The sequence below is a fragment of the Podarcis muralis genome, chromosome 14 (assembly GCF_964188315.1).
Source record: "Podarcis muralis chromosome 14, rPodMur119.hap1.1, whole genome shotgun sequence".
Lineage (NCBI taxonomy): Eukaryota > Metazoa > Chordata > Lepidosauria > Squamata > Lacertidae > Podarcis > Podarcis muralis.
In genome coordinates, this window is record NC_135668.1 from 29,181,510 (window position 1) to 29,196,071 (window position 14,562).

Here is a 14,562-nt window from a genome sequence, read left to right on the forward strand (position 1 = left end):
CAGACAATGGCACTGCGCAATCGTTCATTATAACTCAATTACAGTAATTAAAACGGGTGGGATGCAGCAGTGGAACAGATGAAGTGATGGGGGGGGGAGAGACCAACAAAATTTTGCACGCTGCCATGTCGTCAACTCAAGAGAGCAGCAGCTGACGGCATGCACCAAGCTGCCTCCTGCCATCTGCTCCAGGATGCAAGAGCGGCAGGGCGGTGATGCTGCCATTGCGCACTCCACGGGGTTAACTTGAGGGGGACGGGGACAGGTGACATTAAAAGGCACAGAGGACTACTCTGCATAGAGATGCCATCGGGAGAGGCCGCAAATATCCATGCAGGCTGTGGATGGAGCAGACATTTCATCCGAAACGAAATGTGGGCCGGCCCATCTGTTAGGCAAGCAGTACCACAAGGGCGGGTGTCAAATCCTTGTGTGCTCTCAGACCACCTGCCTGCAGAGCTGCCTTCCACCCAGTTTGGTGACTGCCAGCAGCACTAGCCAAATGCAGAAGCTCCTCCCTGGAACCCCAATAACCAAAGAAAAGGCCTGCAGAGTCCAACATCCTGTTCTCACAGCGGCCACCCAGATGCCCCCATGGGGAACCTGCAAGCAGGACCTGAGAGCAACAGCACCTTGCTCACCTGTGATTCCCAGCAAGTTGTATTCAGGAACATCCCGATAGTGGAGGCAGAACCCAGGCACTGTGGCTAGGAGCCATTGATAGCCTTCCTCTCCACAAATTTGCCCGGTCCTCTTTTAATTTGCCCCATCCCGCTCCTCCTTGTGGGAGCAACCATTGCTTAACTATGCACTGTGTGAACCCTCCAGCATTCAGCTCCACTGGGTGCTCTCAGTTCTGGCATTAACAAGACTCTTCCCCATCCCTTTCTCCACTTCTTGTTGCAGCGAAGCAGCCACAATAAAATGCTCCTCGGGGCCTAGGCCTTCGTCTGAGGAAGACTTCATTGTGGACGAGGTGGCCTTGGCGAGCGCTTGGTTCACACTGCAGTACTAGGGAACTTTATTAATTTGCCACTTCAAATGTGCCTGCAAGGCCAGCTTGCTCCAAAAGCCAGAGGAAGAACCCCATTCCACACAGCAAAGCAAGGGCAATGTACTTCCAAAGGCAAGGAGGCGGCAACAGGAAGTGGCCCACTTTACCTCATGAGGCAAATCTAGTGCCGGCCCTGACTTTATTGCTATTTATTTATGGCACCTTTTTCTTCAAGGAGCTCAAGGTGGTGTACGGGGTTCTCCCCCTCCTCATTTGATGTCCGCAACAGCAGCCCTGTGAAGTAGATTACGCAGAGGCAGTGACTGGCCTAAGGTCACCCAGTGAGTAAGGGGATTTGAACCTTGTTTGCTCCCAGGTCCGCTACCGCACACTGGCTCTACTGAAGTCTCTCCAGGTCCATCTCTACAAGCACATTCTGAACAAGAGGGGGATGAATGTCCATATTCCTTTTGCCTCCCACGAGGCCTGGAGCTCTTTAAATCCATCCTCACCAACATGGCTCATTAGCCATGGAATGTGGCTTGTCCGGTGCTTAGCCACCCACCTTCTTTCGGGGGTCCATGCCTGGTTTGGTGAAGGCTTCAGCCTACACATAAACGCCATCTGTTGACCTGCCCTCACAACCGTTTCCTGGAATCGCTTGAGCGTCACAGATCTATCCCCCCACTGTTGCCTGACATAACAACTTGTATCAAATGGAGCCACTGCCAGACCTTTTCCGGAAATGAAGCCTTAACACGACACAGAATTGACTGGGATATTAATGACCTGTTATTTTAGAGCTTAGTGTCTATTGGGGGAAGAGGCTGACCATGATGCTCAGAGAGTGTCAGCGACTTCCAGGAATGGTAGGGATCCTGAAATTTGGACCAGGCGCTGATTTCAGCTCTCCTCCTCCTTCTGTCCCTCTGGCCACATTTCCACCATACATTTTTAGCATTAGAACTCCCCCAAAGAATTATGGGAACTGTAGTTTAGGCAATGGTGCCAAGTGTCATTGGGAGACCTCCATGCCCTTCACAGCGCTGCAATTTCTAAAATTCCCTGGGAAGAGGCCTTGACTGTTAAACCACTCTGGGAATTATAGCTCAGTTTGGGATGTTTTGGAATACAGTTGTTATTTGAGCTCTCATTGTGAATTCTGATTACACCTTTCCACTCGTAACAAATGTCCAAGGCAGCTTATATTAACAAAATTAAAAACCAGGACTCTATCCTTCCAGATTCAGTTCATTAAAAAGAAATAGATTATCCTGCAACTCGCCTTCCAAGTCAAGTGCTGAAACTCACAAGACTTACTCATCATATGCTAAGCCTCATAAAACCAAGGCCATTTTAAGCAAGCAAGCATAAATATGTTTTGCTCCATCCCATGTTATTTTACAGTTGTATCACCCAACACAGAGCATCGTGAAGAGCTAAAAGCATCCTTAAAAAAACAAAACATGATAAAGAGGAATTAGAGTTCTCAAAAGCTGCAATAGGACCCAGAAGAGACATAGGCAGGAAGGGCCTTTGAAATAGTGGCAAATGGAAAATGTATTTAGGTTATCCATAAATTTAACCTTTCCAAAAGTGCTGACTAGGCAAAGGTTATAGCAGAGAGGAATCCGCTCATAAAGGGCAGAAGACTGGAAGGAACTGGCGGATGCAACACCCTCTGCACAGACTGTGCCAGGAGGGGGACGCCACTCCCAGCCCACAAATCCATCTTCGTTCCTTACTAAGGCTATTGGGGGATTTCTGGGTGGGGGCATCTCCCGGGCCATAGGTCCAGCTACCTTGCTCCTTTCCCACCTACAACTCAGGCTTCACCTTTCACTGCGGTATATTTTATTGGAAATGTGGGTGGTTGCTCTGCTCTTTCCTCTTCCAGCCGGGGAAAGTTCGGGAACCGCTGCTGTAGACTATTGAGCTAAATGGATCAATGGACTGCATAAGGCACCTTCCTGTGTCATCTCTAAAGCAGAGCCGGCCCTATTAGTAGGCAGAGTGAGGAAATGGCCTCAAGTGACAGATGGAGGAAGCAGTGGGAGCTTCCTTCCAAAAAAAAACCCCCAGGTTGACAAAGACTTGAGTACAGAACAGAAGAGAAGGCACACAATGGTAAAGGGCCCCCAAAGTTATTTGCTGCTGCTGTTGTTGCTGTTGAACTAACCTGCATTGCAGGGGGTTGGGATAGATGACCCTTGGGGTCCCTTCCTCCTCCACAATTCTGCTTGGATGCCAGTTGCAATTTAAAACCACCACCACAATCAAAGCACACCCGATCAATTTCTGTACCACCGCCAGTTCAGAGACTTCCCTTCCACTCCATCCCGGTTCCTAACTGGAGCTAAGAAACACCCCCACCCTGAAAGGCACAGGCCACCAAAGAAAAGTACAATCAGGAAAAGAATCTCTCTCCACTCCATTGTCCTTTATGCACCGGCATGGCCTTTAATAAAAACAGGTAGTTTTTTTTTTTCACCTTTTAAGCCATAGTGTTTTGTATTTTTTTTAAACCAGATCAAAATCAAAAATTAAAAAATAATCCATAAAAATGTGGTATAAAAATTCTCTTCCATATGCTACATTACAGGGCAAGATCTTCTGCTACACAAATACGTAGATTTTTTCCCGTGTTTAAATCTTATTTTCTCCTTTAGTACAAAAAACGTCAGGAGGGCGAGTCTCCCTCCTCCTCCCCACTTTCACTTGATCCAAGAGGCTGGGAGAGGGAAGATTTGCCAAAGCCACGCGAAACCCCCACTAGATGCCAACGCCACCCCCAGTCCCCATCGCACAGAAATCGCTTCGTGTTAGTAAACTTTTTAAAAACAACAACAACCTGCATTTAAACGTTACCATCTCTATCACTTTTACTTTCATTGGAGTGTTTAAAATAAAATTTAAAAAAGCCCACACAAGTTGCTATTATCTTTTTTCTCTCTCTCTGGCTCCCTGAGCATATTGTTGAACGTTGCTTTCTTGTAACCCCTTCCTCAGCATCTAGGCCTGAAGGTCACACATAACAGGCATGGTGGGGTCCAAAGCCTATCCGGACACGGACCTCTCATCGCTTCGCTCCAAAGACGGAAGTGCTTTTAAAAAATAAAAAGAAGAATTCCTATAGAAGACGGTGGTGATTGTTCCATTGCTGCCACCCGTCAGCGGCTAAAGGTTGCAATCCGGACAAGGGCTTGGGTCTTGGAAAAAGAGACAGAGGATGCTTCACAGGTACGGCAGTAGAAGATGGGAGGTTGGAGGGCAATTTTGCTCCCACTAGGGGCAAGTGGTGGGTCAGCAGAGTCTCTCAACCAAATGAGTGTTTGGAGGGGGGGGCAGGAGAAGGATGGCCACCACCAAAACCAAAAAACCAAAACCCCAGTGGAATACAGTTACAGCAGACCAAAGTAAGAGGAGAGAAAACAAAATACACAGCTGGCCCCCGAGGCCAGAAGGAGTCCCCCACCGTATTAAAACTCGTCCGCTATTTACATTTCCCACAAGTCTTACAGAGAGACAAAGAAGGACGAGTCTCTGCCGGGAAGCAAATCTGGTCCGGAGTTTGCTTCCCCGAGATCACAGGCATGAGAACCAAGAAGTTAAAAACCAGGAAAAACCACAAGCCGGCTGAGGTCTCCGGAGAAGACGTTTGCAAAATCCCGCACAGCTGGACCAAGCGCCAAGGTCTCAATTGCCACCAGAACAGCGACCCTAAGAGGGCGATGGAAGATCTCCCCCCGGCCCCATAGCCAGGTGGCGCAGCTTCCACAATAGAGAGCATCATGGGAACGTGCTCAGGCACTCTCTCCATCTGCCTGCTGGAGTCCCAACCGCCGCCTGGTCGGATCGCAGTCTGCCTGGAGTGTGGTGGCCCCGCAGAATCCCCTGGGCTCAGTAGATCACCTCGTAGACTGTGGCCTTCTTGTCCCCTGAGCCCGTGACGATGTACTGGTTGTCCGCCGAAATGTCACAGCTCAAGACGGAAGAAGATTCTTTCGACTGGAGGCGGGAAAAGAAAGGGAAAGGGAAACTCAGCAGGGCTATAATCAGCTTCAGCAAACGCATGTCAAGATCTATCAATACTCAGAGACAATAAGGGTATAAGTGACGTATCAGAAACATGGCGGAACCGGTGAGGGTGGGGCTCAATGAGACACAAGAGCTAGAACTGGGGTCCCCAATAAGGTTTGAGTTCCCTGGGTTGGACCGTACTGGTGGTACTGTGTCGCTCTGGAAAGTGCTGATGGATGAAGATGATAGAACTGACCAACTACAGACACACCTGTCAATACTGCTGCAATGGATCAAGCCCTCCCCTCACCTGCAGGGCTTGCCAAGGGCCTCGAGGAGGAGGAAGAGAGGTATCCTGCACCCTCAGGCTCTGTTTACAACCCTACCCCTTTCCGTCAGTCCTTTATCAACCCAGCCAATTTGCTTCAGCTCCACTTTGTCTTCCAAGGTCTGTAACATCTCACACCCCACTCCACCCCCAATCTGGTTACTCAAGTTAAGAGGGGGAAAGCACTCTGCTCATGCTCAGAGGTGCTGTTTCCTGTCCCATCAAGTCACACTTTCCAGCTTGCAACTTGGCACCAAGATGGAACTGTAGAATCTGATCTGTGCAGACACACCCACATTCACACACCCCTTTCAATCCAGATGGCACCTAAGGCAGGATTTGGATCCTGGAAGCAGGAATGACCCTTACCTGGAATATGCTTGCTCCATAGGGAGTCCTCCAAGCGTTGAGGAGGTTATCTTTCCCGGTGCTCACGAACCACTTCCCTGAAGGCACACAAAGCAGAGTTTCAGTTCTCCCAGGTCAGAAAGGAGGCCAGAATAGTGACAGAATCCAGTGACGTGATCCCCAGAAACCCTACAAAAATCTCAACCAGGAAATTCAGCTCTCAGTAGGATCTAGCCTAGGAGAGGGAAGACTTGTGGGATCTCTTTTTTTAACTAGAACCACCAAGAGTCAATGTGGCATAGTGGTTAAGTGTGCCAGACTAGGAGCTGGGTTCAAATCCCCACTTAAGCCATGAAGCTCACTTAATGACTTTTGAGCCAGTCACCTAACCTCCCTCACAGGGTTGCTGTAAAGCAGCAAGGAGAATTATGTATGTCACCTTGAGATCCTTGGAGGAAAGGTGGGATAATAAGGATATAAAGAAATAAAAAAGGTCCACCCACCAGGGCATGGTACAAAAGGCGTAACGCTTGAAATGAAATAATTCTGAGCCCAAGATTTTGCTTTTGGGGACTAGAACTGAACTGGACCCACAAAAACCTTCACTCCTGGTTACCCCAAACTTCCTTCACTTCAGCAGTAAAATTGACTCCCAGGGAATGGAGAGTCATTTACTTGTTGCCATTGTAAAACCATGGGAAATCCTTGTAGATCTACCACAAATCATCCAGAGATGGACTGGTTGACTCCAATTTACCACCTTGTCCACCACTCTGATCTAACATTTGTAAATGACAGTAATGGGTTCATACTCTCCTGCAACACATTATATGACATCCTTCTCTAACCTGGTGCCCTCCAAACATTTTAGACCACAACTTGCATAAGCCCCAGCATCCTAAGGCTGGCTGGATCTGGTGGGAGTTGACGTCCCAAACATCTGGAGGGCCCCAGGTGGGAAGAGGCTGCTCTAAGTCACAACAGCAGCCGCATCTCAGGTTCCACCATGGAAAGAAAGGAGGTAAATAAACAAAAGCAAGCCACTTCATCAGGTGTTCTGATGTTGTGTGACCTGTTCTGATGTTGCTCTCCCATACCTTGTGCCTGCCACCCAACTAGGAATCTCCCCAGAAATTAAGGTAAGGAGCAGACCAGCATTCACCCCTCCCTATGGGGCTCCCTACAATGCACCTCCCACGATGATAAAATCGTCTCTTAGCAAGCAATATAATCCAAGCGCCATTTGGGCAGCTGCTTTGCACTCAGTCTGTGGTTTATCAAGCCCAGTTTCCTCCATTTGGAAAGGGCAGAGGGCTCTCCAAGTCTCATAGAGAGAGAAGGGGGACCTTTCTTGGTGCAGCTACACTGAGGATTGAATCTGAGACATTTCGGACTCTGCAGACCCTTCCCCAAGAAAGAGGCAACTAACTCCGTGGATATTCTGGGCCCCTTACCGCAGTAGGCAAACTTCAGCGACAGGACACAGCTCTCGTGAAGGTGGAGCTGGTATTTGTCCGGCTTGGTGTGGTGGAGAACTTCCACGTTGCTGCTCTCCATGCCCACAGCCAGCCATTCGCCTGTGGGGCAGTAGCCAAGCGAGAAGATCTGTGGGGAAGAAAGGAGAGCAGGCCTGAAAGGGGCGTTTCCTCCAGGAAGCAACCACGCTTTAAAGTCCGCTTTGGAGGACACACACATACATGCAAGCTTTAAAATTCAATCCCATTGTATATGGCAAGTGGAAGGAAGAGAAGTTGCACACTGGTAAGAGATGGGGAACTGGAGGAAGAGGGTGTTGGGAGCTTCCATTCCACCTTTAGTAGCAGACAGGGGATTGCTACGTGTCACATGCCTGTTTCTTTGTCTTGATTTATGATTAATAAATCCGTAGGCATTAGTATGTATCCACAGCCTCAGCCTCTTCTGTTTGTGCAGTTTACACTGCTATGTATAGTGTGCTCAAGTCAGCTAGCTTGAGTCGCTGATTTACGTCGGAGCCAGAGGTTGATGGATCTTCGCAGCGTGATGGCTGGGAGGGAAACGATCCAGCTGGGGGCTAGCCAGCTGGCCTTTTGACCCCCGGATGCTGACAAGTTCTCCACTCAGGGCCCTGAGGCTGCTGCACATTCAAGACCTACCTCCTTCAACACTCCCCATTGGTAAGCAGGCAGCTCCTCTGGCTTGCAGATCAAACCATCTCCTAACCCAGTGGTCCCAAACTTTTTTGGGCCCCCACCCCCTTGGTTCTATAAACTCATCCCCGGTGCCCCCTACTCTACCAAAAGGATTATTCAGAATAGTGCTTTTGCCGACCCACTAAGGAAGGTAATAGCACAATAAAATCCAAAACAATAATTGCACATTTATTCAAAATCCAGTTCAAACTATTGAGTTTAATTCAGTCGACAAAATTGATGGACTTGATTCAGGGATACGAACTACACCTCCAGTGTCATCTTGCCACCCCCTTGTGGTACAGCCCTCTCCAGGGGGTGGTACAGCCCCACTTTAGAACCGTTGTCCTAGATAGATTTCCAGAAGAGTTTCCCAACTATTTAAGGGCTCCTTCTCAAGCACGGAGTGTCCTCTTCCTCCTTCACCTCCAGCACTTAACTGGGGTGAGATCCCTGCCATGGATGAAGCTGCTCAAAACCTCAGCTGTCCCACAAATGCACTCCAAGTCAATTCTCACCAGTACCTGGAGCTGGGTGTATGGGGTGATGTCTGCAATTGCAGGAGAAGTAAATATAGGGGTGCAAAGGCTCCCCTTTCCTGGCCTTCAGAATTTGAGCACAGCCTAGCATGGAGAGGCTCCCAGAAGCAGAGGCTCTCCTTTGTCGGGGTTGCACAGAAACTCCCCTGGCCCATCCACCAGGGCCTCCTTTTGACACCAGAAAGATGTCATCGTTTCCACCTCAGCAGCAAGTTCCCAAAGTGCCCCATGAAGGCTCATGTGTGAGGTCCAGCTGAGAGATAGGGATAGGAACTCACTCAGGTTGCCTGGACTGTTCAGCCTGAGGCTTGCAGGTCCAAAAGATACCACCATGAAAGTTGGTAAGGAATAACACTGCCAAGCTTTGCTAGTGAGCACACCAGATGCTCTTGAGCTTTCTGTCCCCTTGTTCAGGCTTTTTCTCTGCTCAAAGCTTCTGGTTTCTGAGCATCCTGAGTGGAGAGAGATGCTGTTGCACTCGGGTCCTGCTTGTGGGTTTCCCATTGGGGCATCTGGTGGGCCACTGAGAGGGCAGGATGCTGGACTAGATGGGCCCTCTTTGGCCTGGTCCAGCAGGGATCTTGGTATGGTCTTCAGAGTTGCTTCTTAAGGAAGCTTTCCATCCTGAGCAGGGCTGCTGCCTCTAGGAGAAAAGGCTGAGGGAGTCCCACACTGGCTTACCTGGGAGGTGAAGTCATGCTGCTGCAGCTGCCTGCCTTCCCTCAGGTCCCAGGACCGCACCGTGTTGTCCAGGCCTCCTGTCCAGAGCTTGGTGCCATCGTGGGAGATGTCAATGCAACTGGCACCGTCTGTGTGGCCCTGGAATTGTCTGAGAGAGAAAACCAACATTCAGAGACATTTAGGAGAAGGGCTGTAAGCTCACCGGTGCATGATCTGCCTTGCAAGCAGCAAATCCTAGACTCAACCCCCAGAATCTCTAGGTAGGGAAGGGAGAGAATCTTGACTGAAAACCCTGGAGACCCACAGGCAGTCAGTGTAGACCAGGGGTCAGCAACCTAAGGCCCATGGGCCGGAAGCAGCCCACGGAGGCCATTTAACGGGCCCCTGAACCAAGCTGCCCGCTCAGCGAGTCCCCATGCGCTGCGCTAAACCAGCACAGCGCAGTGTGGGGACTCTCTTCCGTGGCTCCAGAAATTGCTTCTGTGCATGCCCAGACACCGGAAATCGTGTCTGCGCATGTCTGTGGTGCCAGAAATTGCTTCTGTACATGCCCAGATGCCAAAAATCGCTTCTGCGCAGGCGCAATTTTCAGCACCACGGGCATGCGCAGATGCGATTTCTGGCGTTGCACTGCACCGGCCTGGCCCACGGAGGATCTCCGCCCATGCCCAGTAAGCCTTGCCGACCCCTGGTGTAGACAATACTGAGCTAGATGAGCCAATGGTCGGACTCAGTGTAAGGCAGTTTCCCATGCTATTGTGAGAGGAGGGAATTTAAGCCTCTACAGTCTGGGTCCCAAATGTCCTTATCTCCAGCTTCCAGATATTTGGGAAGGGAAGGCTTGATAGACACAGCTGCTGAGGAATTCTGCATTTGGGTTGCAGGTAAGGACCTGAGCTGAGCATATGGGGGGGGGGGGGGCGGGATGACAACTTAGGAAGCCAGGAAGCTTAAAAGAGGTCTCAGAACACAGGAAGGTCAGTCACAGCACTGGGCCCAGCTAGCTTAGTGCAGTCTACACTACCTGGCAGCAGCTCCCCAGGGTCTCAGACATTCCCTGTGAGAAGAGCCTGCAGGATCAGGCCAAAGGGGGCCCATCAAGTCCAGCATCCTGTTCCCACAGTGACCAACCAGTTGCCTCAATGGGACAGCAACAGACCGAAGCACAAGAGCCCTCTCTCCTCCTGTGGTTTCCACAACTGATATTCAGAAGCATTGCTGCCTTCAGCTGTGGAGGCAGAGCACATCATGGCCTGACCTGGAGATGCCAGGGACCTTCTGCATGCAAAGCAGGTGCTCTACCCCTGAGCTGTGACCCTTCCCGCTCTTCCAGAGCAAAGGGTGAACAGAACATGGCGCAAGAATTTAGCTCTTTGGATCCCTTGGTTTCATTTGGACAGATGCTTCCTGCAAAATCTCCTTCCCCATCTACCTAAGACTTCTTTGAAAGCCCTTCCTTACCACCAGGACCTTACTCACCTGACCAGTGTTTGGTTATGGAGATCCCAGACAGCAATGTTGCCGTCGCTGCAACAGGAGAAGCAGACTTTGGCGTCTGGGCTGATGGCCAAGGCGTAGCAGGCGGGGGCGGAGGAGGTCAGCTCTGCCTTGATCCTGGGGGTGGGGGAGGCCAGGTCCCAGATGGTGAGGGTGCTGGCCTCACCCCCCACAATCAGTGTGCGCCCATCCGGGAGGAGCTTGCAGGAGCGGATATAGTTGTCCCTGTTCTGGGGGCAGGAAAACATAACGTCAATGACACAACCCAGCTCCTAACTCCATGCGCATATATATATATATATATATATATATATATATATATATATATATATGCAGGTTTTGGTGTCCTCGGGTGTCTTCCCGTGTAAAAGTTGGGGTGTCTAGGCGACGTTTCGACGAGGTCTCACTCGTCATCTTCAGGCTGGTGCTTTCGGCTTCTTGTTACTGGAACAGAGCAGGATCTCAGTGTTTGAGTTCCTATAAATACTGTTGAGGAGGTGTGGTGTATAGCCTCCAATGTTCTGGGCAGAGAGGAAGTTCCCAGGCTAGTGTGCCTTTTCTTCTTTTGTTCCTTAATTGCTTGAGGGATATCTTGAGTGATTTCTTGAGTGATATCCTGAGTACCATTTAGGTGGGTCATTAGGTGTGGATTAGTTGCTAAAGCCTTTGTGTCTTGACCTCTTGAACTTTGTGAAGAGTTTTTCTGAGAAGATGGCTGTACTGCACTTAGTTGTGCTCTGGCTTGGCTTCGTGTAAAGGGGCGAGCTGTGGTTTTGTGGCCTGTGCCAGCCAGATCTGTGTAGGGATTGCAGGGGGGTGCAGCATCCGGAGGTGCCACCATGGTTTGGCTACTGGATGGTGTCTGTAATTTATCTGTGGAGAGGGTCTGGGTTTGGGTCTGGTGTGGTTGATTGGTGATGGCGTTCTGTGTGCCTCTGGATCTGGTGTCAGTTTTTGTGGGGAGGGCTAATTTCCAGATGTCTGGCAAGCGGGATGTGTCGTCACGCTTGTTCATGTTGTGAGGGTGTTTCTCTATCTCGATGGCTTCCATGATTATTCTCTTGTGGTGATGTTCCATGTTAGAGAGCAATTTGGAATCTGCAAAATTAATTTCGTGTCCTGTTTCTTTCATGTGTTGGAAAAGAGAGGAAGTTTTTTCTTCTTTTTTGACGGCATTCTTGTGTTCTGCGATACGTGCATTTATTCGTCTGTTTGTTTGTCCAATGTACGTGGCTGGGCAGACTTTGCAGGGTATTTCATAGACCCCTTGGTTTTCCAACTGGATTTTATCCTTGGGGTTTCTGAGGATATTGGCTATTTTTTGGTTGGCGCAAAAGGCTGTTTTGATATTGTGTTTATGGAGGATTTTGCTAATTTTATCTGTAGTGCCCTTGATATAAGGAAGGAGGGCCATGCCATTGTTTTCTTCTGTGTCTTGGTTTTTGGGGGGTGTTTCTTTTTGGATTAGCTTCGTAACCCTGTTTTGCTGGTATCCATTGGCAATTAACACATTTGAGAGATTCTGTAACTCAGTTGTCAAGTGGTCTTTGTCAGCCAGGCGTTTGGTTCTGGAGATGAGAGTCTTGGCTACGGAGTTTATTTGTGCAGGGTGGTGGTGTGATTGTGCATGTAAGTAGCGGTTGGTGTGTGTTTTTTTCCGGTAGATAGTGTGTCCTAGGGAGCCATCAGGTTTTTTGTAGATTAGGACGTCAAGGAAGGGAAGTTGGTTGTTGGCTTCTATTTCCATAGTGAATTGTATTTTGGGGTGTAGGCTGTTGAGATGTGTGAGGAAGCTGTCCAGTTTTTCCTTCCCGTGTGGCCAAATTACAAAGGTGTCGTCAACATATCTGAGCCAAAGTTTGGGTTTGTGTTCTGACTTGTCTAAAGCATTGGTTTCAAAGTGTTCCATGTACAGGTTTGCGATGACCGGTGAGAGGGGTGATCCCATAGGTGCTCCTTCTATCTGTTTGTATCTTTGTCCATTGTGGATGAAGTACGTGTTGGTTAGGCAGTGGTTGGTCAGGTCCAAGATGTATTCGGGGGGATTGTATTTGTTTTGAATGGCTTGTGAGCTTCGATGTTGTATCTCTCTTCACACAAGTGCCCATTAATGAAGCCTTGACAGCCATTCAAAACAAATACAATCCCCCCGAATACATCTTGGACCTGACCAACCACTGCCTAACCAACACGTACTTCATCCACAATGGACAAAGATACAAACAGATAGAAGGAGCACCTATGGGATCACCCCTCTCACCGGTCATCGCAAACCTGTACATGGAACACTTTGAAACCAATGCTTTAGACAAGTCAGAACACAAACCCAAACTTTGGCTCAGATATGTTGACGACACCTTTGTAATTTGGCCACACGGGAAGGAAAAACTGGACAGCTTCCTCACACATCTCAACAGCCTACACCCCAAAATACAATTCACTATGGAAATAGAAGCCAACAACCAACTTCCCTTCCTTGACGTCCTAATCTACAAAAAACCTGATGGCTCCCTAGGACACACTATCTACCGGAAAAAAAACACACACCAACCGCTACTTACATGCACAATCACACCACCACCCTGCACAAATAAACTCCGTAGCCAAGACTCTCATCTCCAGAACCAAACGCCTGGCTGACAAAGACCACTTGACAACTGAGTTACAGAATCTCTCAAATGTGTTAATTGCCAATGGATACCAGCAAAACAGGGTTACGAAGCTAATCCAAAAAGAAACACCCCCCAAAAACCAAGACACAGAAGAAAACAATGGCATGGCCCTCCTTCCTTATATCAAGGGCACTACAGATAAAATTAGCAAAATCCTCCATAAACACAATATCAAAACAGCCTTTTGCGCCAACCAAAAAATAGCCAATATCCTCAGAAACCCCAAGGATAAAATCCAGTTGGAAAACCAAGGGGTCTATGAAATACCCTGCAAAGTCTGCCCAGCCACGTACATTGGACAAACAAACAGACGAATAAATGCACGTATCGCAGAACACAAGAATGCCGTCAAAAAAGAAGAAAAAACTTCCTCTCTTTTCCAACACATGAAAGAAACAGGACACGAAATTAATTTTGCAGATTCCAAATTGCTCTCTAACATGGAACATCACCACAAGAGAATAATCATGGAAGCCATCGAGATAGAGAAACACCCTCACAACATGAACAAGCGTGACGACACATCCCGCTTGCCAGACATCTGGAAATTAGCCCTCCCCACAAAAACTGACACCAGATCCAGAGGCACACAGAACGCCATCACCAATCAACCACACCAGACCCAAACCCAGACCCTCTCCACAGATAAATTACAGACACCATCCAGTAGCCAAACCATGGTGGCACCTCCGGATGCTGCACCCCCCTGCAATCCCTACACAGATCTGGCTGGCACAGGCCACAAAACCACAGCTCGCCCCTATACACGAAGCCAAGCCAGAGCACAACTAAGTGCAGTACAGCCATCTTCTCAGAAAAACTCTTCACAAAGTTCAAGAGGTCAAGACACAAAGGCTTTAGCAACTAATCCACACCTAATGACCCACCTAAGTGGTACTCAGGATATCACTCAAGAAATCACTCAAGATATCCCTCAAGCAATTAAGGAACAAAAGAAGAAAAGGCACACTAGCCTGGGAACTTCCTCTCTGCCCAGAACATTGGAGGCTATACACCACACCTCCTCAACAGTATTTATAGGAACTCAAACACTGAGATCCTGCTCTGTTCCAGTAACAAGAAGCCGAAAGCACCAGCCTGAAGATGACGAGTGAGACCTCGTCGAAACGTCGCCTAGACACCCCAACTTTTACACGGGAAGACACCCGAGGACACCAAAACCTGCATTCCTGTACCCGTGAAAATCTACGAAAGCATATATATATATATATATATATTCCCCAGAGCAAAATGGACTCTGGGTGCTGAGTTAGGCAGCTTGAGCAAAATATTAATTCTATTACCATAATTG

At 48.9% G+C, this 14,562-nt stretch overlaps 1 protein-coding gene across 10 annotated transcripts in view; it reads right to left on the reverse strand.

Annotated features, from left to right (window-relative positions):
- Positions 1 to 3,428: 3,428 nt before the first annotated feature.
- Positions 3,429 to 14,562, reverse strand: part of TLE3 (TLE family member 3, transcriptional corepressor) — a 54,974-nt gene continuing 43,840 nt past the window's right edge. For all 10 annotated transcript variants that reach the window (XM_077919098.1, XM_077919097.1, XM_028705550.2 and 7 more), the window contains exons 16-20: positions 10,561 to 10,808; positions 9,082 to 9,229; positions 7,145 to 7,295; positions 5,712 to 5,788; positions 3,429 to 5,002 (exon numbers count right to left, since the gene is read on the reverse strand). In XM_077919098.1, the coding sequence (XP_077775224.1) occupies positions 4,895 to 5,002; positions 5,712 to 5,788; positions 7,145 to 7,295; positions 9,082 to 9,229; positions 10,561 to 10,808 (732 nt within the window). In that variant the 3' untranslated portion in view covers positions 3,429 to 4,894. The remainder of the gene's footprint in view (positions 5,003 to 5,711; positions 5,789 to 7,144; positions 7,296 to 9,081; positions 9,230 to 10,560; positions 10,809 to 14,562) is intronic.